The 25,515-nt window shown below is 43.7% G+C and overlaps 1 protein-coding gene and 1 long non-coding RNA gene across 14 annotated transcripts in view; one reads left to right on the top strand and one right to left on the bottom strand.

The window, feature by feature from the left end:
* Positions 1-2,249: 2,249 nt before the first annotated feature.
* On the bottom strand, positions 2,250-16,826 carry LOC308463663. 11 transcript variants are annotated; one of them, XR_013979648.1, is made up of 4 exons: positions 9,879-13,980; positions 7,305-8,140; positions 4,835-5,900; positions 2,250-2,514 (listed from the first exon to the last, which is right to left on the bottom strand). It is a non-coding gene; the product is annotated as an uncharacterized lncRNA (long non-coding RNA). The 11 variants fall into 11 exon arrangements; XR_013979644.1 differs by lacking the exon at positions 2,250-2,514 and adding an exon at positions 16,761-16,826 and having other exon boundaries at positions 2,523-5,900; positions 9,879-12,064; XR_013979645.1 differs by lacking the exon at positions 2,250-2,514 and adding an exon at positions 16,529-16,636 and having other exon boundaries at positions 2,523-5,900; positions 9,879-12,064.
* DIS3L (DIS3 like exosome 3'-5' exoribonuclease) overlaps positions 16,535-25,515 on the top strand; it is a 24,102-nt gene continuing 15,121 nt past the window's right edge. The window contains exons 1-4 of one of the 3 annotated variants that reach the window (XM_080982108.1): positions 16,535-16,615; positions 21,128-21,281; positions 24,876-25,004; positions 25,250-25,385. In XM_080982108.1, coding sequence (XP_080838234.1) covers positions 21,238-21,281; positions 24,876-25,004; positions 25,250-25,385 — 309 coding nt within the window. In that variant the 5' untranslated portion in view covers positions 16,535-16,615; positions 21,128-21,237. Of the gene's footprint in view, positions 16,616-16,682; positions 16,816-20,432; positions 20,570-21,127; positions 21,282-24,875; positions 25,005-25,249; positions 25,386-25,515 lie in introns of those variants that run through there. The other 2 variants (XM_080982106.1, XM_080982107.1) reach the window with 2 other exon arrangements.

Here is a 25,515-nt window from a genome sequence, read left to right as displayed (position 1 = left end):
GCTGGGGAAAGCGGGGCACCTGGCCGGCTCTGTTGGAAACGGGGCGAGGGGGTGCCGTCAGGGCAGGACTTTGGGGGGCAGAAGCAGGACAAGCAGGACCCACACTATACACAGCAGGGCTAGGGGACCAAATTTCGGAGGAAGTAAAGCAATACGCATTCCCATCCAAACAGCTCCCTCCACCCCAGTAAGACTATTACCCGGTAGGTTGCAGCCAACGCTTGGCCTACTCAAAGTAGACCAATTGAAATCAATGGGCATGCAGTCCTAACCATGTCTACTTGAAAGGAAGTCCTGTTGCATTCAACGAAGCTTACGCCCAGGTAAGTAGGGTTAGAATTGCCCTTGGATCCATTCATTTCACTGGGTCTGCTTTGAGTAGAAGTAATGTTGGATGCAGCCTTTTCCTCTTAGATGCCTCTTCAGTCTGAACCAGTACTGTCACAGGTGCCACATAGCACTTTTTCTGCACTTGTAATGAATATTTTAGGGTGGCAGCACCTACACTTTGGAACTCCCTGCCTATTGACATTAAGCAGGCACCTTCACTCATTCTTTTTGGGTCCTGCTGTAAGCAATTTTGTTTAGGCAAGCATGTTAGACCTATTTCATCTCTTCCTAGCCACTGTTGGTTTTTATCATCTTTTGGATGTTTTTAAACACTCGCTTTTAGCAGTTTTTAAATCAAGAATTTTAACGGTTTATTCCATATTTTTGTAAACTAGTAAGATATTTTCTTGCAATCAAGCAGTATATAAATTTTGTTAAACAAACAAGCCCACCAGACTGTGTACATGTAATACATTTAAAGCACATTTTTTACCCTAAAGAATCCAGGGAATTGTAGTTTGTTCGGGGTGCAGGAAACTGTAACTGTGGGGAATATGCATATATATATATATATATATTCAGCAAGGAAGGTCTGGCCCTAACCAGCACCCTGGATGGAGGGCTGCTTGGAAAACCACCATATCTGCCAACTTTCAATTGCATGACAGACGAAAAGGCAGGATATCAATCTACTAAATAAATAGGATACAAATTCAGCAGTCAGCATTACCTGAATTTGCTATCAACCACTTGCGTCAAGACAAGAGCAGAGGATTATATGCACGTTTGCAGCTGCTGCTGGCTTCTGGTCCACTTTTCTATGAAAACCCATTTCCATAATCCCTTTGTCACTACAGAAAACTATTTCCCTGCCTTCCTCATCACGCAAGGTTGCAGCAACCTCTGCCACGTATCTGCCTAACACTGCTACTGCCCCATACATTTCAGCCCGGGGGTGGTGCATTCTCACATCAGTTTTATGCGCAGCACGCTGGTCTATTTTTAATTATTTTCTCCTTTTTTTTTACAAACCTCTTATTAACTCACAACATTAATAATAAATTAGCAATTGTTGATTAAATTAGGGGATGATTGAACGCCATTGCATATTGATTGAAATTTAGCAATGGCTTTATTGAATAAATAAGAATAAACTTAATTGCTTTTTTATTATTTGCTTAAGAATATTAAAAACAAATGAAGACCTACAGCAACAACAAAGTTGTGATTTGTGTATTTCCGTCTTAAGTTACTTACATCCTGCCCTAGAAGAAGATGACCACCACCAAGGCAGGGAGGCTGCTGTTTGTTTGTTTGTTTGTTTGTTTTTAATTATTTAAAGTGTTTATATTATGCCTTTCCACTAAGAAAGAGATCCAATGATTTTGGCAAACAAAATCAGTTCCAAATAATAAAAACACTTGAAATCATTTTTTTAAAACCCCACCAAACCATAAAAGACCCATTAAAAATAAAGAAGTTGGGGATCAAACAGACACACAATGGCGCTCATTAAAAGGCATATCAAAGAGTCAGCTACACACAATCTTAGGAGAGCCATGATTCATCCAGCTCCATCATCAGGACATCAGCTTTGCATGCAGCAGGTCCCAGGTTCAATCCTCAGCATCTCCAAGTAGGACAGGGAAAGACTCTGGAGAGGTGCTGCCAGTCAATGCACAGCAGCCTTCGCCCACCTGTTGCCCTTCAGATGTGTTGGAATGCAACTTAGGTCATCCCTGACCCTTCAAAATTCTGGCTGGGGCTGATAGGAGTTCAAAACATCCTGGGCTTCAACAACACTGAGCTACATGGACCACTGTTTGGCTTAGTAAAATGCAGCTTCTTATTTTACTACTTAGGGACCATCAGAGGGAAGTCCAAGCTTGTGGAGGGAGGGAATTTGATTGCAGTGATAATTTCATTTATTTAGTGATTTATTTCCCACCCTTCACCACATGGTCACAGGATAGGTTGCAACGTATCAGTATACATATCATACTACCAAAGTACACCAATTAATACAAACTCGATTTCAAATACTGCCAGACATTAACTCCAGGATCAACTGAGCTGCCAACCATCAAGAGCGCCATATTGTCCAGAATTCGCTTTGGTTTGCTAGCCTCCTCACCCAGTCCACTACTGATCACAAACACCTGTTCAGAGTGTCAGCTTCTTTACCTGGTTAAGTTAGAAAAGAGAAATAGAGATGGGTGTTATCAATATATTGATGACACTTCCACCCTCTAGTGGTTAATTGATCCCCTATGGCTGCAGACAAGCCTGTACAAGCTTAAGTCTAGCTCTTCCTGGTAAGGGAATTTTCACCCACACATGTGCCAGCATGTCAAGCACGTGGTCCACCATACAGGTAGCATGAAATGCTCTACCACTGATGTTTTAATTGCCCAACACTGAAGGCTTGAAGATCTTCAAGACCTCCTCCACCTGCTTAGGCAGGGAAGTCTGTTAGGAAGCAGGGTAGGAGGTACAACACAGTCTTTTAAAATTGGATCTCTGCTGAACCTGTAGAAGCTGGAGCTCAGATAAAAGACAGAAACTCTACTTCCTTGACTCTCTACCTATGCTGATGCTGTGTTGACAGGACGCTGAAAACCTATGACTGAGACAGGCCAACCCTTCCTGCAGGCCTGGCCCTACCATTAGAGAGTGAAGCGACTGCCTCAGGTGGCAGATGCTGAAGATGGTGGCAGCCTTCTGGTTGTTCCTCCTGAGTCTCTAGGTGTTCCCAACTATTGGGGGACAGAACTGCATGTGCCACACAACTTGCCTTGCATCTCCTAAAAGAGTTTGCTGTTCTCAGGTGTGCTAGAGGCACACATTGAAGCAAGCTTCAGTTGCCAATCCAGTCCACTTCTTTAAGTGGAATATGGAAGTGGATGCCATCCTGTCATTCACCTCAGTCAGCAAAATGTCTGGGGACGAGCCTACCAACCAGTCTCACTGTACCATATCTTAATTATGTAGACCAGGTTGGTCCCCTGATTCAGGAACAAGTCCTGGAAGCTACATTTCCCTTTCACTGGCCTGGCATTTAGCACCAGCAATTTCAGTGGTCCATTGACAGAGCAACTGAGGTTCCCTTAGATGAGAGGAGGGACAGTTCTTAAGTATCTATTCAGAACATCATCCTCCCATCACTGTAACATACCCTGCCACTTACGCTGACAACTGGGGCGCCCCCATCCACACTGCCATAGATACATGCACTAACCAACAAGTGATAGAACGCTTGCTAATAGCAGAATTAAGACAGAAAAGGTTTCAAAAGGTTTAAAATCAATTTCCTATTTAAAGGCCTGAAGTACCAGGAGTGTTAGAGCTGATAACCCTAATTTAAACTGCCAAAGAGCAAAACATATTAACTGCAGCAAAAAAAATTACACGCAATTATTCACTGTCCCCAAACACATCCTGCTTGTGAGCTCAGATCTCACCTGCGCAGAATCACTTCTTTCAGGACCAATAAATCATGCCCCAAATTGTAGCCTGCTCTCACCTGGAATACAGAATTGAGTCCTGCTCTCACAGCCCACTACCTTTCAATAGGGACTATGGCAGGGTGCGTTATTTATTTGTGTATTGTTTCTGCAGTCCCAGGGCAACAGCCAGAGGTAATTGAGTGGTCATTCAGGCAGGTGGGGTAGGAAGAAGCAAGCTCTTTGCAGCTGCTCCTTCTCTGGCCAATAGAAGGAGCCATGTTGTGCCCCTTTCGCTGTTCAGCATATTGTTATAAGCCGCCCCAATCTCCAAAAGGTGATGCAAGAGACTTCAGGGGTTCTGGGTGCTTACCCAGGGCCCGTGTTTCCTTTTGGGAATAAGGCACAGCAGAAACTGTGGTATCTTTATGGTACATGGTTTATTTACACAGATAGATAACCTGAACCTAGATGGGGAGAGTTCAGAACATTCACATTTCAAGGGGGTTTGCCCTCCTCTATAAACATAGCACTGGATTCAAAGAACAGCAAAAAGCTATGCTCTGTCTCTTTTGTTCCAGCCAGTCACAACCAACCTACATCATGTTCTGCCCTCCACTTCTCTGCTTGCCAAAACACTTGCCCCTCCCCTCCTGGTCTGGCAGTCTTCACTCTCTCTTGGTGGTTTCCTTGATGGGCATCACTGGTATTTTTCTCTGAATGGCTTGCACTCAGCTAGCCCTGCCAGGCTAGTCTGGCTCGTTAGCAGAAGCTAAACCCAGGAATTTCTGTGCTTGGCACCGTTTAATCAAACCTTGATTAATTCTGACTTTTATGAATTCTAAGGATTATGGGTGCCTTGCACCCACAAAACTCTGGCATCCCAACACGTAACAAACAATGTGTTGAAAGCTGCTAGACACAGCACTGTGGGGAGGAAGTTCGACAATTTAAGGGGTGCCACAGAGAAAGTCCTCTCCTAGGCACCATTACATACACAAAGCCCCCTCTGCAAATCTTAATATATGAAGTGAGGGGGTTTACACCTTTGGCATACATACCTGGTGCATAGGCCAATGCCATTGTTAGCATTCATCCAAAGTGTAGATCAGTGAGATAGTAGGCAATAGGTGTACTCCAGAAATTACCAGATGTGGTCTCTGAAACACAAGGATGGGGTGCCCTGCCCTCCCCCAATGGTACCCTCTCCTGTCTTATCACGTGCAATTTAACTGCTGGAGTTTGGTTTCTTCCACATATTCCACCAAGTAACAGAATGACAATCTCATGGGGCAGGAAGGGAAGGGAAACAAGGCCCCCCTCAAATGTACTAAACTTCAGAGAACTCAAGCTTGTAAAGACAAAGATGGCATAGAACTGTCTGTTTTCCTCCGTAAGTAGAAAATCAGATATTTAAAGAAAAATGTGCTGTCAGAATGCTGTTCAGAAAATGAGATGGTTCCTCACTTTATAAATTTATCGTATCTCTAATATCAAAGTGCAGGCGATTAAGCTCACACGGTTCCTTTCTCAAAAGAGCAAATAGCAGCTGACAATAATGGTAGGAGAGGAAAACAAGATATTTTTGACTGTTCCTCCCCTCTCTCTTTTTGGTTCCTTTCTTCTGTAATAGAACTCTCTTTATGAATCACTTTATTCTTTTCAATAAGATACTGTCTGCACAATCAGGGATGATAAATGGCAAATAATTGTAAACCTGATATTGGTTTTCAATATTGAATTTATCATGCTGTCCTCTTAACACATATTAAATACTTTAAAGAATTTATATATTTGTTAGATCATTCTGAAATTCCACCCACTCCCCCCATAAGTAAAATTTATGAGTTTTCTAGTTTGGGGAAATCTAAGGGTTGACAACATCATTAATAACACTGAATAATGATGCCGGCCCCCTTTATAGCCAATCCCCTTTTACTAATCCAAAGGATCCAAATCAAATAACATATATTAGATTTAGGCGCTGAGACCAAAGGAAACAAAATAAAACGCAGTCTCCCTTTCAAACACACTGTGGCTGACTTTACGCAGAGTTTTTACTCAAGCAAAAAAACAAGGTCTTCATCTGTATATTTCAGACCAAAGGTGCACAGTCAGGACCATGTACTGTGGAGATTAAGCACATGAATGAGCATAGGAAATGGCAGTGGAGGCTCGTTCATTAGGGTGAACTGGGCATTGCCCCACCCATCTCAAAAAGCTCCCAGTTAGTCCCCACCTGCCTGCCTTCTTACAAGCAGACAGGCAGTGGCTCCGCCCATTACTGGTTCTGGCTTTGACTACCCACCCATCTCCACTTTCCACCCTGCCAGTTGTGCAGGTACAAGCCACCACGGGGGAAATGTAAGAGGAAGCTATTAGTAATTCCCACAGGCATCTGGTTGGCCACTGTGAAAACAGGATGCTGGACTAGATGGGCCATTGGCCTGATCCGGCAGGCTCATCTTATGCTCTCATTCTACCTACCTATCTGGCTGCCTTTCCAGATGCTATTCGTGCTCTCTTGTTGAGTGTGAGATAAGTGAGACTTTCTTCCCTCTGAAGCACTTGGAACAGGTAACAGAGAATGGTGGCTGGGAAGAGTGATCGTTGAAAGTATAGAGGAGAATCAAAGCAGGCAAGCTGCTGAGGTCTAAGAGAGCGATGCCCTTGAAGAAAGTCCCTGTGGGAAGGTTGTTATCCAGAGCAAAGGATTAGGAATACACCTGCTTCAGCATCTTGGAAGTTCTCAACCTGAATAATAGATTCAGTGATATGCAGAAAGGCAGCAGCCGCCCCCCGCCTCCTGGTCCTACTACGTAATACTATTTTGAAGAAATAGAAATTTGAAGGCTGCCCAGTTTAAAGATTAAAAAGCCCTAAGAAGGGAGAGCAGGAGTTTCCCATTTAATTAGCACCTGGACAGCAGACTAAGCAGGCGCACAGATCACCAGGGCTGGATCTAGACACGTCAAAGGAGCGATTCAGTTAAACGTTGCTAACTCATATAGGGAAATCCGGTAGGGAAAGATGGGGCTCCACAGCGCCATCTGGTGTCAAAAGTGTTATATCGCACATACAACACATATAAAACACTTTTTCTTTACCAATCTAGCTGAGACTTGGTCACAGTCTTGTTCCCTATCTGCTCTTATAAATCAGCAAAAGCAAATCTTATGCAAAGGTGTCCTAAGAAGAGTTCTGCTAAATACCTATGTAGTCCAGCCTGCTCTTCGCACAGTGACCAACTTGATGCCTATGGGGGAGGCCCAGGCACAGGACAGAGGTGTGACTCTTTCATTCTGGAGGTGCACTTTATGCTTTTTGTGAGGAGGGATACCTGTGTGTCTCTGACTTCCTGAGAAACCTTTTAGCCTTTTGAGTCTGACCTCAGTGTTTCAGCCAACAACCCACCCCCCCCAATAAAAACCAGCCTGCCTCAGATTAAGACTCTGACAGACTCCCTGAGCAAAGCCATGGCAGCTGAAGATGTTCAAGTCATGCCCTGAAAATAACAGTAGTTTTACTCACTGTCTAGCATGAAGATTCATTCCTGGAGTTGAAAACTTGCAGAACTGGTCAGGCCTGAGGGTCCTCTTCAGGCACAGAAGGGAATTCAGTAGGGTGCAATTGCTGGATGGGCCAGGCCTGATGCTAATGCCTAATCAACTGCGTAGAACTGATTCTGCTTCAGAGGGTCTCCACCTTCTTGAAACTATGCTCTGCATCTGTCTCCAGCTCCACTTTCCAGGCGTAGGTTTCCATATGACCCCAGGGCCCAGCAAATGCAAACTAAGTGGGGAAAAGGCAGGAGTATTTCACATTTTTTATGGCAGCTAAAGGAACAAGGGTCCCCTGGCAGTTGGTCAACTGGGACATTTTGGGGTTCACTTCCCCCTCTCTCGGGAACAGCTGCTGCTCCACTTACGTTGTCACTTTTGTCAAAGTCTTTAAACTGCATGTTTTGAGTTTTATATAAGAAGTAGCTGCATTTAGACGGTTTCGAAGCATGCTTCCTCCTCCTACACACAGAGAGAAGAGCAGATTGCCTGCTCTTGAAAGCAGACAGGTTGCTTGAAAAGAAGCATGTGAGAATAGTCTGAGGCTGCCTGTGTCAGAACAATGGTTCGTGGTTACCTTTATTTTTGGTAAGTTCTTTTTTCTTCTCTTTATTTTATTTTTGCTCCTTCAGGGCGCCATCCTCTGTGGATCTTCGGTCCGACTGTGGGTTCCATGTGACCCCCTGGTTCTGCCCCTCCTCCCTTTCAATCTGCTTGCCCTGAGACAGAAGGCACGAAGGGGAGCTGCCAGGTAAACCATCTGTCTTCATTAAGAAGTGCAATGGATTCCAGTGTCGTGCTTTTCCTCTGTAGAAGAATATGCCACTGGAAAAAAAGATCTACATGGGAGGTGGGGGGTGGGGAGATTGTTCTAACTGTATGCAAAATTATCACGGAGTTTACAACAAGGGAGGTGAAGGGGATTTCAGGTGATCTGGAAGTGTAAAGGTAAAGGACCCCTGGATGGTTAAGTGCAGCCAAAGGCAACTATGGAGTTGCGGCGCTCATCTTGCTTTCAGTCGGCGTTTGTCTGCAGACAGCTTTCTGCATCATGTGGCCAGCATAACTAAACCATTTCTGGCACAATGGAACGTCGTGATGGAAGCCAGAGCACATGGAAATGCCGTTTACCTTTCCTCCACAGTGGTACCTATTTATCTACTTGCACTAGCATGCTTTCGAACTGCTAGGTTGGCAGGAGCTGGGATGGAGCAATGGGAGCTCACCTCGTCACAGGGTTTTGAACTGCCAACCTTGATTGGTAAGCCCTAGAGCAGGCATGGCCAACCTTGGCCCTCCAGCTGTTTTAGGACTACAATTCCCATCATCCCTGACCACTGGTCCTGATAGCTAGGGATGATGGGAGTTGTAGTCCCAAAGCAGCTGGAGGGCCAAGTTTGGCCATGCCTGCCCTATAGGCTCGGTGGAAAGGCTGCAGCTTAAGGGGAAGTGCTGTGGCACAGTGGTAAGAGAGTATTCACTGTGCATGCAGGGGGTTCCAGGTACAATCCCAGGCATCTCCAGGAAGGAAAGTACCCTGCCTAAAACCCTAGATAGCCACTGCCAGTGTGGACAATACACTGAGTTAGAGGGACAATGGTCTCTTTCAGTATATGGCACCTTCCTGTTGGTGGTCTCATATTTATTTATTAGATTTCTTATTTCACCATAAGATGGGTTTTATAATCGTAAAATTAAAAACAAGTAAAGCAATTCAAAACAAATGCAGCACAGTATAAGCTAAGCAAAACAGAAGAGATGGGTCGCCCAATAATACCTTGACTGTCAAAGGTCAGGTTAGAAAGCACACAGTGGAAAGTGGGTAACAAAAGTGCTAGATGCATCTTTGTGGAGTGGAGGTTCCACAGTTTAGGAGCTGCCACAGAAAAAGCCCTCTCCTTCTCATAGGTCCTTGCCTTTTCTGCATTCTCTTTGTTTTCAGACCCTGTGGTGTAATTTTGCCTACCTTATTTCCTTCCAACCGGCCTAAATTATTTGAAAACCTAGATCTTGGGGAAATGATAAATTATTCTATGTATGAAAAATTGTTTATATAATTCATTTGCATTACTTATCCCAATGGCAGAATGTGTGTGTCCGTGCATGCATGCCTGCATGTATCCCTTCCACTTAATGTTCAATGGGACAATAAAGCATGAGAACAAAATCAGCCTCAAATAAATTTGACTTCCTTTTAGGTCAGTGTTCCAGACTCCCCGCAGCTGTTTAAATGAAAATAGCTGTTCCTAATGCAAGATCAATGGAGGGGGAGATTGTTTGAATGCATCCAGCTTCTACAGAGAAAGTCCAAAGAGAGGGACAGAAACCAGAGATGGGAATTCACTAATTGCCCTGCAGAGACATTGTGGTGCCCTGGCTAGTCTGGACATGGGAGATGCAGCTGATTTGCATGGATTTTGGCAAACCACTACCTCTCCCTCCCACAGCCTTTGTGAAGATAAAAAGAGATGATGATATACTATAATCTGCTCTAGACTCTTGAGATAACATTCAAAAGAAATCTAAATATAGTCAGGTAGAGTACCTTGGTAGCAGGTAAATGAAGATTACGGTCTCAGGAGAATAAATTCCACTGCTGCTAGTTTGCATTATTGAGGCAGGTCGGGAGGAGAAAACATCAGGGCTGCAGGCTGACAGACACCTTTGTACTTTGAGAAAACAGCAATATCTTTACCGCAAAGCTCTTCCTGTTTTGCATTTGCATTGCTCGACATCAGTGCTGAACAATAATAAAAGCTGACTCACAAAAGTAAAGACCACAAGAAAATCCTGCAAGAACATAATGGAAATGTTGTTGTTATGGACTTTTGTGAGCATAAACAGTTTTGAAAATGAAATTGTCAAGGCTGGAATTTGCTATGCTCTCAAAAGTAAAGTCATTTTAATATTCAAGAGGGCCTCAACCAGTATGGATTTCTGCTACCTTCTCCAGCCTTGTGTTTTGCAATTTCCATTTTTTTAATTATCTGACACATGGGGAGCCACGCAGTGGAGAACAGGGTGAGTGGGGAGGAGAAAAAGACAACTCAATAGGATGAAGGGAAACAAAAGATGGAGGAAAGTTCTTAAAATCCTTGGAAGATAAGCCAGAGTGAAAAAGGCAAGCAAAATATATTTGGGAAGCAGGACTCTTGCACAGCTCCCATTTATTTCAACAGGACTTGTGCAGCAGGATGTACAGAGAGCTGAGGATTTCACACTTCTGTTTCTTTGTTTAAAATAATTTATGTTCTGTTCATAATTAAATCACGCCTTAGTTGATTTAATTGTTTCATCTTGATATCATTACTCCAGTATAAATGCCACCCTTTCAGTTAGTTGTTGGCCACTGACAGGGTATGATCAGGGTATGATCACAAACAATGTTTTTATTCAGCATAATTAAACTGTAATAAAAGGAAGGATGCTCTTACCTCTGTTTTCAACATGTTTTTGGAAGGTGTCATGGGCTTTGAAGATGCTCAAACTCAGGATTAAAGGGAGAGATGCGATAAGAGGAAGGCACGCTAGGCAAACCCTCACCATGATCAACTCCCATCCAGAAACCTATGTTCCCATTGTGGAAGGACGTGTGGATCCAGAATTGGCCTCCACAGTCACTTACGAACCCACTGTTAAAACCATGTTTATAGAAGTTTATGGAATCTTACTTGGCTACGAGTGATCACCAAGGAAGAAGAGGATGACAGTGAAAGAAGAAACAGCTTTTCAAGAGGAAGAAATGTCATGACCTCAGGGTCAGATTCACCTTCTTTGGGAAATGAGCTTGGGATTCAGAATGGGAGAGGGAATTGCCCTCTGGATCAGTATCGGAAGCCCCTAACCTACTGAAAGCACTTCTGCAAGTAGAACCTGTGGACCCAGTTCCCCTCTAACCCGCATCTGACTCAAAGGGCTCCATCACATGAGTCCCAGAGTCTCACTCACCTTGTCAGATTCAAAGGTTGCCAGAGAAATCTAGGCCCCTTGAAGTAAAGGCGGAGCTAGCTACTGAGAGGGAGCTGCAATCTAAATAACTGGTGCTGAAGCAACATCTGAGCAGTGCTTGAGCCCTGCATGGAGCTGTCCAGATTACTGCCTTGCCTCTGCTTGTTCTGCCTTCCCTTTGCTTGAGATTGGTGCTTGAATGAATGTGTTGAATCTCAGCTTTACTCCAAACACTGCATTTCCTGTGCATGATAGTGGCATTTTGCTGATGTGCTATAAAGCAATCATACACATGTTCTCTGGATTTTTAATGTGCAGTCTATTAAATTATTACCAAATGGTGTGAAGCCCATTTTGTTTTACAAATGAAATACAGACCGAAGACAACAGAATCCTGCACTGACAGCTGATAGGCAATGCACCAGGATGAGCATGAAGATTTGGCTGCCATCCTGCCAAAAACACTCAGATCAATGGATAACCTCTGGCAAGTCATTTGACCTTCATGTGCCTTTGCCAGTTCAACCAGGAGTCTGCAAAAAAACTAAACAAAAAAACTCAGAGCACCTTGGTGTAATGCCGATCATCTTTCTGCATGAGCAAACGCCTTCTGTAAAAATGCAAGCAGGATGACACAGTTCATTCCTTCCTTTTCTTGAGTGATCAGCAAATAAATCTATCAACTTGCTTCTGTAAGCTTCATCCTCGTGATGGGTGACTGCATCATAGTTTTCACCGGCATACTTAGAGGTTTGTCAGCATAAACTATGTTTTTATGCCTCTCTGGAAGAAAACACAAAGAACAGATGGAGGCTGTATGTACTGTGCAAAAATAAAAAAATATTCACCACGAAAATCCAAATTCTGCAAATGAGATGCACATGTAGAATTAGTCATATTGACACGCATTTGTTTTGCATAACTTACTATTTATCCAAGAAGCGGGTTTTGAAAGGAATTGGGAGATGGTTTAGAATGGGCTTAGAAAAGAGATGAGATAGATATAAGATTCAAGCCAACCGTCTCTGCTTAAAGTACACCCATTAAAGATAATGGACGAAAGTAAGTAATGGTCTTTAATTTCAATGGGTCTACTCTGAGTATGACTAACACTGGATACAACTTGGAGATAGGTGAGGCAAAGGACAAACAGCAGCCAGCATTAGCAGAGGGATAATGAACTATCCAGGGTGCTGAAGCACAGTGCATTAACCACACCATGGAAAAAGCAGCAGTTCACACACATAACCAACAGTGCATGGGAGTTGTCCCCACCCCTACTCATAGTTACATGTTTTGTCAGCCAAGAACCTTCAGGTGTTGCATTTTTTTAAATAAGAACTCACACAAATGCAATTCCCCATTCACTCTCCATTTTACACCAAGCCACCACCATTTAACAACTATTCCATGCCAACCAAGAGTGATTTATGTGTTATAGCTGTTATAAACTATTTTATTTTAAAAGCTTGCTCATTGCTTTCTCTCTTTTTTTTCTAGGGTCCATGAAATATTTTTTTCTGTTTCTATAGTCTTAGATAAAGAGGCATGAATATCACCTGCCATTCAGATTTTATTTTATTTGCTCCTGTACTTTATAATGCTCATTTCACTATGGTTTCCCATAAAAGCAAGTTATAGCTTCTAAGGTATTAAGGACAGCATTTAAAAAAGGCTGTAACTTGGAAGGAGAGGGTAGCCTTGTACTGAAATCTGAAGAGTGTTGCATTGGGCTCATTACCAAAACATCAGCAGAAGAGGGGGAATCTGGGTTTCACATCTAGTTCAGATAGGCCCATATTTGACCAACAGCACAAAGGAGAAGTTCCAAAATTTAAAGGTCTGCACCCCCATTCCTGACAGGCTGGGCCATGGCTATTTCCCGAATAGGTTTGGTTGCTTTGGTGTGTATTTAAAAGTCCACCTACAAATGGAAGAATGCTCCCTTGCCCTCACATTCTTGAGCTGTGATGCTGAGGTGAAATTGATGGATTCCTTTTTAGCCACCGATCATGAGAAATTAAATGAGGAGGCAATCGACCTCCATTGAACTCTTTCCAGTTGTCATTTGCGGTACAAATGAGATAAGAAGAGTTTTCCTTAGAGGCTCAAGGATGTGCATTAAAATTCAAGAGAGAAAGGTGCCGGGGGGGCAGGTGTGATAATCAACCAGCACTTTCTCCTCCTAACTAAGGTGGACCTAATTCTGAAGTGGTTTACATGAATAGTCAGGCATTGCCTGGAAAAAGGTAAAGGCCTTTGTGGGGAGATACATGAGTTAAGACACACTATCTGGCTTCATTTCCCATATTATAGCCAGTCCATCCACCCGAGTTGTTGGCTGCTGTGTTTGGAACAACTGAGGTACAAAGGCTGTGAGGGCCAGTGGGACATAGTGGGCCCCAATGCTCACAGGGCAATCTTGGACCAAGCACCTTCTCTGAGTCAAATCTACCAAACAAGGTTGTTGTGTGGAATAAATGAGGGGATTAGAACCACGTAAACTACCCTGGACTACTTAGGAGAAAGAGATTTTTTTTTAATCCAATAAAAATAAAAGCTCCATCCATGCAGTGCCCCCAACATTCTGATATGCTGTTGGTAATAGAAGAAAGTAATATTAAACCATCTATCAAACTTCCTGATCTTAATGGCAGTTTGGGAAAGTAAGTTAAAAAAAATAAACAGCTCAGTTCCAGTTTACAGTGGTGCCTCGCAAGACGAAATTAATTCGTTCCGTGAGTTTTGTTGTCTTGCGATTTTTTTCGTCTTGCGAAGCACGGTGTCGGGAAAGTTTTGGAAAAGCTTCAAAAATCACCAAAGTCTTTAAAAACCTCAAAAAAGGCTACCACACCGCGTTCTGAGTTGCTCCTTAAAGTCAAGTCGCAACTGTATTAACGGTGTTAAGAAAAAGGAAACAAACTTGCAAGACGTTTCCGTCTTGCGAAGCAAGCCCATAGGGAAAATCGTCTTGCGAAGCAGCTCAAAAAACAAAAAACCCTTTCGTCTAGCGAGTTTTTTGTCTTGCGAGGCATTCGTCTTGCGAGGTACCACTGTACTCAGAAGGAGGTCCTATTTAATGCAATGGAATTTATCCTCTAGCACATGTGCATAGAACTGGAACTTAAGGCTGCAATTCTATGCAGACTTAGCTATCCCCAAGAACATTGATTTCCAAGGGCTTAAGCATGTGTCAGGGTCAGGCTGCAATTAAAATGAAAGTAATATGCAGCTTGGTTTGACAGTAAAACAATTTAATCCAGAGATAAAGTGTAAAGTTGACTCTTAAACACATGGCAGCAAAAACAAAGAGCTATGGCAAGCAAGATATTTCTATACAACCAGTAATGTTCATAAATTGGTCTTGTAATTTCATGTTCCACTACTTGAATCCTTCCAATAAATTGAGGGATTTGTTTACGTTGTTGTTTTGTAGGGAAACACTTAATTTCTTGTTTATTTTGAAGACAATCTGCTTATGTTGTTATCACGGACTTGAGTGGATTTGTGTCTGTTGCATCTGGGCAAAGGAAACTCCCCATCATATAGCTTATCTTTATTGTATTAGTGAAACAGTGACTCCTAGTGACAAAAATGGAAAATGCATCCTGATGACTTGCAGACAGGCACCAGGACATTCTGCTAAATTATCTTCAAAGCAAAGGGTTCTTGGATTTCCAAAACTGGGGTTTGGTGAATCTTTGGCTGAATCCTAAAACACTTACCTTGGAGTAAGCCTCACTAAACTCAGTGGGGCTTACTCCTGAGTGAACATTCATAGGATTGCATTGCACAGTTCTTAAGATCTTCAACCCTGAAACCAACCAGAGCAGTTCCTTTTGCCATTGGCAACACGTTTCTGGAGACTAGCTGCATTTGGTTGTTTTAATTTTCTATATGTGATGAAAGGCATTAGTCTTGCCTGATGGAGAGAGGTTGGGAGGGGAACTTCTGTAATACGTGGATGACATAAAGTGCAACAGAGTTGTCATTAAAATGTCAAAAGATGATACATTACAGCTGTATTTATGTGGGAAAGCAGTGTTGTGTATATCTCTGTCAGTTTATTTCTCTTCTTTATTTAATAATTGATAACGGCTCTGGCATGCCACCCAAAATCAAGATACTAATCAAGTAAAAAATGACAGCGTTTTGTCTATTCCCGTCTCCTCTGAGCCGGACAGCTATCTGCAATGTCAGTCTCCTGCTTCCATTTTTCAACAACTAACAAATCCAATTCTCAAATTACTCCTGATGGGTTGGGACAAGATCACTCCTAAAGCCACCTCTGCCAGGGGACCAAATCACAGTCTTCAATTCTTTCCCTTTTGAACTCTGTTTGCCTAACAGGATCCAATGAACTTGGAAAACTTATTTTCAGATGCTCCTAATAAAGAGATTGCCTGTTAATGGATTTCTTCTTTATTTAAATAGACCAGAACTGCTGCCTCTGGCTTTTAGTCGCTTTGGTTTTGTGCACTGCATTGGATTTATAAATTTATGAATGAATATCTTGATTTATACATTAATTTTTAGTCCCGTTTTGCCCACACCTTTTTATTTTTATATATATATATTTTTGCTCAATAGCTTGCTTTATTATCATTGCCTGTCACCTCGGAGGCCTTGATTTTTGCAGAGAAATGCAAGGCTGGCAAAATACCAGCCACAGTCTCTCAGCCTAACCCGGCGCACAGGGTTGTTGTTGAAATTTAAGTGGAGGGAGGAGAACTGACTAGGTCACTTTCAGTCCCTTACAGAAAAGGCTCGGTAGAAACGTAATGTGATGTAACTTAATTATTCTCGGAGTAGACCCATGAGGAGGAATGGGGCGAAATTGACCATGCCTATTAACAGGCAGCCCTATTTAAGGAAGTTTTTAAAGTTTGATATTTTATCACATTTTTAAATTCTTCTTCTTCTACTGGGAGCAGCCCAGTATTATTATTATTATTATTATTATTATTATTATTATTATATTCTGACGATGGGGTTTACTAAACTGCCCAAGGCCGGTAACCGTGAGGGTGGAAAAGCGAATGGACGCAGATCCACCCTCACGAGGTTCCTTCGCCTGCCCCCTCACCAAAGCAAACGGCCTCATCCCCTCAGGGAGTTTCTCCCCGCTGGAAAACATGCCCGCCATTTTAAGGCGGCTCCGCCCCTTTCTGATCTCGCGCCCGCGGCCCCGCCTCCCTGTTTCTCTCAGAGGTGGCCCCGCCTCTTCTTTCCAGCCTCCCCGTTTACCCCTAGCCCGCCTCCACGTTCCTCTCAGGACGGGCGGCGGCGGCGGCGAATCACGGCGGTGGGACGGCACAGCGCGGTCGTTTGGAGGTGTGGCTTTCCCGCTCGAGCCCGCTCCCCGCAGGCTCTCTCTCGCGCGCGCCCCTCCCTCCCTCTCCAGATGCAGCGGACGGAGAAGGTGCTCCAGCTGCGAGGCCTACTGGGCCGCTCCGTGCGGGTGGTGCGCGAGCATTACCTGAGGCCCGACGTGCCTTGCGGCAGCGCCCTCTGCCGGGCGGACTGTCCCCGCGGTAGGTGGGCGGGGCGAAGGAGGGTGGGCGGTGCACAGGTCTGTAAGCTGAAAGGAGGTGGGGCTTGGCCATTGGGGCGGAGCGTGGTGTCATGTTTCGGGGGGGGCAGGGAGGGGAAATGTCTATCCAAGGCTCATGCCTGATTTGGTATTTTTTCATTATTATTTATTACATTTATATTTCACTTTTCCTCCAAGGAGCTCTGCAACCCTGTGAGGCAGGTTTTTGCTGAGAGACCAAAGGTCACACAGTGAGTTTCATGGCTGAGCAGGAATTTGAACCCTGTCCTCCTAAACTACACCAAACTGGCTAATGCAGGAAAAGAGGTCACTGGGCATAAGCAAAGTGTTTTCCTTGCTCCCTGTTGAGCAGAGCAGGAAAGTGTTTGGCCTTTTATTATGTTTTTACAGTGGTACCTCAGGTTACATACACTTCAGCTTACATACGCTTCAGGTTAACCCAGAAATAGTGCTTCAGGATGAGAACAGAAATCATGCAGCGACGGCACAGCGGCAGCAGGAGGCCCCATTAGCTAAAGTGGTGCTTCAGGTTAAGAACAGTTTCAGGTTATGTACGGACCTCCAGAAGGAATTAAGTACTTAACCTGAGGTACCACTGTATATGTGTTGGAAGCCACCCAGAGTGGCTGGGGCAACCCAGCCAGATAGGCAGGGTATTATATAAAATAATTGTTATTGTTATTATTAAGGAAGGGTTCAACTTTAGTAGATGTGAATGGGAAAAGGAGTGGGGGTGCTTCTGTGTAAGACACACGCAATTGCTTATTCTACATGCACATACATGAATGGCCAGAGCTCCCTGGTTGAGGGCCTGACATCTCCAAGTAGCTTTGGGAAAGGCTTCCTGTCTGAAACTTGAAAGAGTCAGTGTGGGCAGTACTGAGCTAGATTGACCAGATATCTGACTTGGTATAATCTTCCTGCATTTGTGTATTTCAGCTCCATGCACATGGCTTAGTTGTCCCTCTGTGGGCATTCACTAGGGTGGGAGGAAAGCATCTGTGGTGCTTTATTTCATTTCTTTTAGGAAGCAGTAGAGTGCCATTTCCAACAGAACTCATGAGTACATAACTGGGGATGTGGTAGTTGTCCGGGATGAATAAAACAGGAGGAGAGGAGCATGATTGTCAACATATACACACAAAATTATACTACTAGAACAGGGGCAGCTGATGTGGTGGCCTTTGGATGTTTTGAACTACAACTCCCAGGATCTCTGACTATTGCCACGTTGGCAGATTCTAGAATCTGGAGGGCACCACATTGGCTATCCTAGTAAGGAGAACATAAGAACCAACCTGCAGGATTGGGTCAGAAGGCCCATCTCCTCCAACATTCTGCTTTCTGTAGTGACTGGTTAAATGCCTTTGGGAAGTCCACAGACAAACTGGATCCCTTGTCCATGGGTGTTCCATGGAGCCATTTGACTCCTCACATCAACTGTAGTAGCACTCTTAAGCGGCTCCTGTGCCTTTCAGTGGGATTGGTTTTGGATTTCATGTTGGTGCTAAAGAAGCAGGAGGAAGGATTTGTTTATTTATTTATATCCTGCTTCTCCAGGCAATGATGGGACACAGGTGGCGCTGTGGGTAAAACCTCAGTGCCTAGGACTTGCTGATCGTATGGTCGGCGGTTCGAATCCCCACGGTGGGGTGAGCTCCCGTCGTTCGGTCCCAGCTCCTGCCCACCTAGCAGTTCAAAAGCACTCTTAAGTGCAAGTAGATAAATAGGTACCACTTTATAGCGGGAAGGTAAACGGCGTTTCCATGTGCTGCGCTGGTGCTGGCTCGCCAGCTGCAGCTTCGTCACACTGTCCACGTGACCCGGAAGTGTCTTCGGACGGCGCCAGCTCACAGCCTCTAGAGCGAGATGAGCACGCAACCCTAGAGTCTGTCAAGACTGGCCCGTACGGGCAGGGGTACCTTTACCTTTACCTCTCCAGGCAATGCAAAGTAGTTCACAAATATTACCAAGGTGGTTACATTTACTAAATACATTTGCTAAACAACAGCATAAAGAATCCTCATGAAAACAAACATCAAACAAAGCAGCAATAAACAAAAAGCAAAAAAAAACCAACCCAATCCAGACCACCAAAGAGAAAACCCAAAGCAATGATTGTTTTAAAACTCCAGGCCTGGTCCAGCATTTAAAACCAGCAATAAGATCTGTTAGCATCCACTAAAAACGAAACCAATTGTACATACCACCAAGACTGGGAGAGGGGCATCACAAAAAAAGGCTCTGTCTTTTGCGCCTGGGAATTTGCTTGAGCTTAATGGCAGGGCTTCCAAATGGGGACCCTGTGGATGAACTTCGGGCCCAGGCAGATTCACACAACTGCAGGCAGTCCTTTGAATAACTACTTCCAAATTTCTGGAGCTTTAAAGGGTAACCAGCAGCACTTTAAATTGGGCCCAGAAATGCATAAGCGTCCAGTGTAGCTGGTACAGAACGAGAATTAGGCGCTCCAGCTGCTTGGCCCTCAAAACATCTGGGCAGCTGAATTTTACACCTGTTGTAGCTTCTGAACCATCTTCAAATGCAGTCCCATGTAGAGTGCATTATAGTAGTCTAATCTAGACCTAACCAGGGCATAAATGAGCCAAGGTTTGCTTTCTTGAGATAGGATTGAAGCTGGCAAATCAGGCAAAGGTGATAAAAAGCACTGCTGGTAACAGATAGCACCTATGTCTCTAGTGATAGCACTAGATCCAGGAGGACACCCCAGCCCAAAGTTCAGACTTGATCTTTCTGGGGGAATGCATCCCTATCCAGTACTGGGCACACAGCTCCCTCCAGATCAACAGATTTTGTCTCCCACAGTATTTCCATCTTGTCTGATTACGTTTCTGTACAAACACAATCCATTGATTGAATCAGACTGTACCTATCTGCCCATTGTAATTTTTATCATAGGAATGAATCATTGGATGTCCCAAGAATATAACTTGTAATTTGCGACTCTTCCGGTACGAATTTAGGGATTCTCGTATATTTTTCGAGGCTCATTGCTAACTCTGTTATAGCAAGTGGGTGTTAGAAAATCAGAAATGCTGTGTAGCAATGCACAGAAGATCCAACATCTCTCTTACATTATTTTCCATCAGAATTTAAGGTCAAATGGTTTATACCAAGTAGAATAAACCCTTTTGCCCTTTCCCCTGAAAGTAAATTGATTGGTAGCCTTTACTTTGAAGTAGCATATGCCTTTACTATTCAAATAAGGTTTCTGTCCTTGTTGCCAGGTTGTTACTGCAACGTGCCCTCTTTTTGACCTCAATCACCATTCATAAAGTGAGAAAGACTTAATGCCATCTAAGACTATCTGTCCATTAGAAGGATGGATTTGAGGCTCTCTGGGACCGTATAATTTTTAGTATGTACAGAGCAGCTTTCGCCAACCTGTTGGCGTCCAGATGTTTTGAACTGCAACCCTCATCAGCCTGCTGGGAATTGTAATCCAAAAATCTGGAGGCCCCGAGGTGGACGAAGGGTGGTACAGAGTAAAATTAGTGAGCCAGCACTATTTTTTTCCTCCCTTCTTTCCAGTCCTTTCAGAAAACCCACCTTGTCCGACCTCTAGATGTTTTTGAACTATAAATCCCATAACATGTGACCCTTGTCCCTCCTGGCTGGGGCTCATAGGAGTTGGAGGGCAACATCTGAAGGGCACCAGCTTCCCCCTCTCCGCCTTGCCTACTGCAGCTAAAGCTGTAATCTGCAGTACGCAGGTATAACTGAAATATGACTGCATGTTGTTCCCTTGTTTCCCATACTCCACCCCTCTCCATTGTAGGTTTTCCCCTATAGTCTACAAGACTGTACGCTCCTCAGTGTGGGGACACATGCTCTGTAAAGCACAACACAGTCTTGTTGTTGTTGTTTAGTCGTTTAATCGTGTCCAACTCTTCGTGACCCCATGGACCAGAGCACGCCAGGCACTCCTGTTTTCCACTGCCTCCCGCAGTTTGGTCAGACTCATGCTGGTAGCTTCGAGAACACCATCCAACCATCTCGTCCTCTGTTGTCCCCTTCTCCTTGTGCCCTCCATCCTTCCCAACATCAGGGTCTTTTCCAGGGTGTCTTCTCTTCTCATGAGGTGGCCAAAGTACTGGAGCCTCAGCTTCAGGATCTGTCCTTCCAGTGAGCACTCAGGGCTGATTTCCTTCAGAATGGATAGGTTTGATCTTCTTGCAGTCCATAGGACTCTCAAGAGTCTCCTCCAGCACCATAATTCTTAGAGGCCATAAATAAATAAGCAAACAGTAACACTTTTAATTCTGTTTCAGGTGAGAAATTATTGTCCGACGATCTGACCCACTATGTTGTACCTGACTGGAAGGTGGTCCAAGATTATCTGGAGATACTGGAGTTCCTGGAACTCAGGGGGATTGTTTTCATGCAAACAGCATGTCAAGCAATGCAGCATCAGAGAGGGCGCAGGTATCTTGATTTTTCACGGAGCTTCCTGCATGCTTCAGGTTCCTCCAAAAATAAAATGATAAATATTTGAGCATTCAGTCCTGCTCTGCATTACCCCAGGCCAGGAAGACTCGCAGATAATCTTAAGAGGAGCACTGTTACTTTTATAGGAACTGCAGGCTCCTCTCCTTCCTGGCTCTCAGCCAGGTCCTGACCTGGGCAGGTGATTCTCCCATATTTCTCTGTCTTCCCGAGTAGCCTTATTTGCAGCTAGCACATGAAATTCCTGCCTGGACCACTGTTTCCCCTGGTTCTGTGTTGGAGATGGGTGAATCCAATGGCCCTTTGTGGTCAGTGCCGGGGTAGAGATCCGTTGGAGGGTCCTGTTGCACTGGTGGAAACTCAACACCCAACAAACTCTGCATTGTGCAACCTGTTGCACAACAAAGCTGAACTGCTTATGCATTCTCTTGTGCAACAGCGGTCCATTGGCACAAAACATTTCTCCAGTGGAACAAGCATTCCACTAAATAACTTTAACTTAGTGCTACATTGGATACAGCCTCCTGTGTCTTTCTTAGATGGCGAGCCCTTTGGGTAGACATTGGCTATGCCTCTTTTTTTGTTAAAAGCGCCATATCCTTAGATGGCTCTCTATAAACAATACATATGGCAGATTTATTTCAGCTTCACAATGACACTGTAAATGCCAAGAAATAATAGAACCGATCTGTGAAATGTATTTTACTCCCCTTCCTTTTTTTAGACTTACAAAGGTTAATATTATGCTACAGCAATTTTGTGAGCACATCTGTATTTCAGATGCCCTTGGGACCCCAAAGGTTAATCAGGGATTTCTCTCGCTGACATTAATTATAGCATTATTATCTATGAATATATTTCAGAGGTAATGGCAGTATTCTAATCCTCAGTCATAACAAGGCAATTTAATGAAAATACATAATGCTTTCTTCCCGCCAGCATTTTTTATTCTATTTTTTTGACCTTCGGCCACTCCCCAGGTTGAGATAAAGTTTTCATGTGGGTCTCTTTTTAAAAAAAATCTGATTGGGACACAAAGTCTGGCCCTTGTCTTTCTGCATGGCCTTTTTCATTCTGGGATTTGAGGGCGGGTGGAGGTCTTAGGTGGGGGGGGGGGAAAGCTGCAGCCTACAAGCCACTGGTCCAACATCAGTCACTTTATTTGACGGAGCTAATTTGGCATCCACAAGATGCGGTTCACATATCTGCAGAGTGGCTATTCATTTCTGAAATCCCAGCCAGCCATTTCTCCATTGTGCATTAATTACTTAGCTGCCACCTTTATTATACTAATGGTTATTTTTCAATGTTTAATGCTACAAGTTTCACCCCCCCCCCCCAACATTGCAGGCTTTGTTTTCAGCACTGCACTTTTGTGAGGCTTGATATAGCAGCTAGGATCTGTGATTTTATTCATCATATTTTGTACTGATAAGAGTTGTACGGCCCAATTCAGATGTTGGGAAGTATAGCAGGAATGGTGCAGTTTCTTCCTGAAATGATCAGTAGGGATAGGAAGGGGACACATTTGTTTTGAGTCTCTCCCGAAGGGGTATAGAACATGGGGGCATAAGCTACTGGGCCGTGGGTGGCGCTGTGGGTTAAACCACAGAGCCTAGGACTTGCCGATCAGAAGGTCGGCAGTTCGAATCCCCGCAACAGGGTGAGCTCCTGTTGCTCGGTCCCTGCTCCTGCCAACCTAGCAGTTCGAAAGCATGTCAAAGTGCAAGTAGATAAATAGGGAAGGTAACGGCGGGAAGGTAAACAGCGTTTCCATGCGCTGCTCTGGTTTGCCAGAAGCGGCTTAGTCATGCTGGCCACATGACCTGGAAGCTGTACGCCGGCTCCCTCTGCCAATAAAGCGAGATGAGCGCCGCAACCCCAGAGTCGGCCACAACTGGACCTAATGGTCAGGGGTCCCTTTACCTTTACCTTACATGTGAATCTTGGTGGTGCACTTTCCTTCCTTGGAGGTTTTTAAGCAGAGGTTGAATGGCTATCTGTCAGGGATTCTTTAGCTGTGATTCCTGTGAACTGCGGGTATAGGGCGGTATACAAATTTAACATATCATAATAATTCCTGCATTACAGGGGGTTGGACTGAATGACCTTCCTGGTCCCTTCCAGCTCTGCAGTTCTGTGATTCTGTCTCTGGATCAACCCATTCTATCCTGCTCTGTATTGCAATAAGGGAAAGCAGCAAACAGGCTGGACAGCTCAGGCAGTGCTGTTGGGAACACAATGCTCTGAAGTTACTCCAGCAAGGGAAAAGCTGAAATTAAGTCTTTAAACTGTAATAGCAGGTGCTGCTGCCTGATGGTTAGCACCCCCTGTGCTGCAAGATGATTATTGACTTAAAAGGGGCCCAGCCTTCTCCAATAGTCTCCTACTGCGACCTAAGTAAGGTGAGTCTCAGGCTTTCCTCGGTCTTCTGCAATGGAGTCCTCTGAGTTAGAGGACAGCAGTGCCACATCCTCAGGCTGCGGCAAAAAAAGCATTATGCATTTTCTTCAGATAGCAGTACTTCCAGGGCTGGCCCCACCTGCCCCTCCCCTTCTGGTTCAGAATCCTCCCTTGATCACCCAGTGAAGAGGAATCTGACTCCTGGTCCCTGGTACTCTCCTCATCAGCAGCTTCTTGTATTTGCAGGGTAAGGAGGCAACTCCAGAGTCTGAAATCTCTCTGTGCATGTCCTTGCATTGGCCCTGTTTGGTAGAGCAATAAGTCTAACACAGAGGGGGTTGGTGGTTAATCATTAAACATAAAGAAGAGGATTTTTAAAAATAAAATAAATAAATCCATCCATTTTTTAATCCATTAATTTCATTTTTATTAAGTTTTGATAAGGACTCAGTTATGCATGGAATGGCAGTTTTTATACACGCTCTTAAAAGGAAATGTTTTTAAAGGATCATACTGTGGCCTGCCTAAGCCGTGTAATTTAAATTGTAACAATTCATAATTCATTATAATTTTAAAATTAATAAACATAAATTGCACTTTTGTTTAAATCATTTTAGTGGTTATTAATTATAGGGATGCATTTAAAGATTAGATCAGATTGAAAAGCTGATTCATCGCCAATGTTATTGTGAGTTACTGCTTTTAAAGGACCTATAACTTTCTAAACATGGTGCGTAGATTAAAATATCATACATTCCCTGCCCCGCAGGATCAGAATGTAAAAAGCACAATAGAAAAGGAACGGGGAGGAATGAAGAAAGAAAGAAAATTGTATTTATTTGATTCCTTACCCACCCTTTAATAAAACATACCAATAATAAAAATAGAGATATTTTCTTAATTTATACTATAATTGATATAAAATTTTCTGATCACATAAAAGTTATAATGGTATTGTTACAGTAGTACTAAATTAGAATACAATATGGATGAATATTTAGATACTTAACAATGAGTTGTTTGGCAGCAATAGGACTACCTCTGGGTGCTAACTACATGCACAAGACGGTCTGTGGATTAATGATCCTTTGTTAAAATGAATGTTACCATTTATAAATAATAGAGCTGTAATGCTTTGGCAGAGTGACATTTGACTTCTTTCTTTCACAGACAGTACAATAAACTGCGAAATTTGGTGAGGGATGCCCGCCATGATTGCATTATGTTTTTTAATGAATTCCAGCTGCTTTCTTACTTGCCAAGAGAGAGGGGAGAATCTTTGGAGAAGTGGCAGACAAGGTATGTGCTGAATATGAGGCTGTGTTGGCAGTTTAAAAACATCAGTAAAATTATTGGAAAACTGTGTCCAACAACTCTCCACCCTTGAGGTTCAGCCCTGGCCAGTGGGTGACTGACCAATAACAAGCTTGTTAATTACACTAAAATAAAAAGCCCTTATAATGACTCAGTCTTATACATTTATGATGTCAAGGCAAAAATGTAACAGGACATGGAGTGGTAATTGTGAATGTTTGCTCTCCTAGGAGTATTTACAATGCATCCGTTTGGTACTATAATCACTTCGCGGGTCAGATGCCCATCGTCCTGGTAACAGATGATGAAGATTCCATCCAGCAACTTGGAAGTGAAACGGAAGGTGTTTTTGTGATTTCATTCAAGGTAATATTTCTGTACTGTAATGGCAAATGAAACAGTTCAGTACTCTGATGTCCTTGATGTTTGCCTGCATAAATGCCTCTGTGCCTTTTATTCGCTTGTTTGCATTAAAGCGACATGGATGGAATGGACC

This window comes from Podarcis pityusensis (assembly GCF_964106645.2).
Source record: "Podarcis pityusensis genome assembly, chromosome: 14".
NCBI lineage: Eukaryota > Metazoa > Chordata > Lepidosauria > Squamata > Lacertidae > Podarcis > Podarcis pityusensis.
This window is presented reverse-complemented; position numbering and strand designations above follow the sequence as displayed.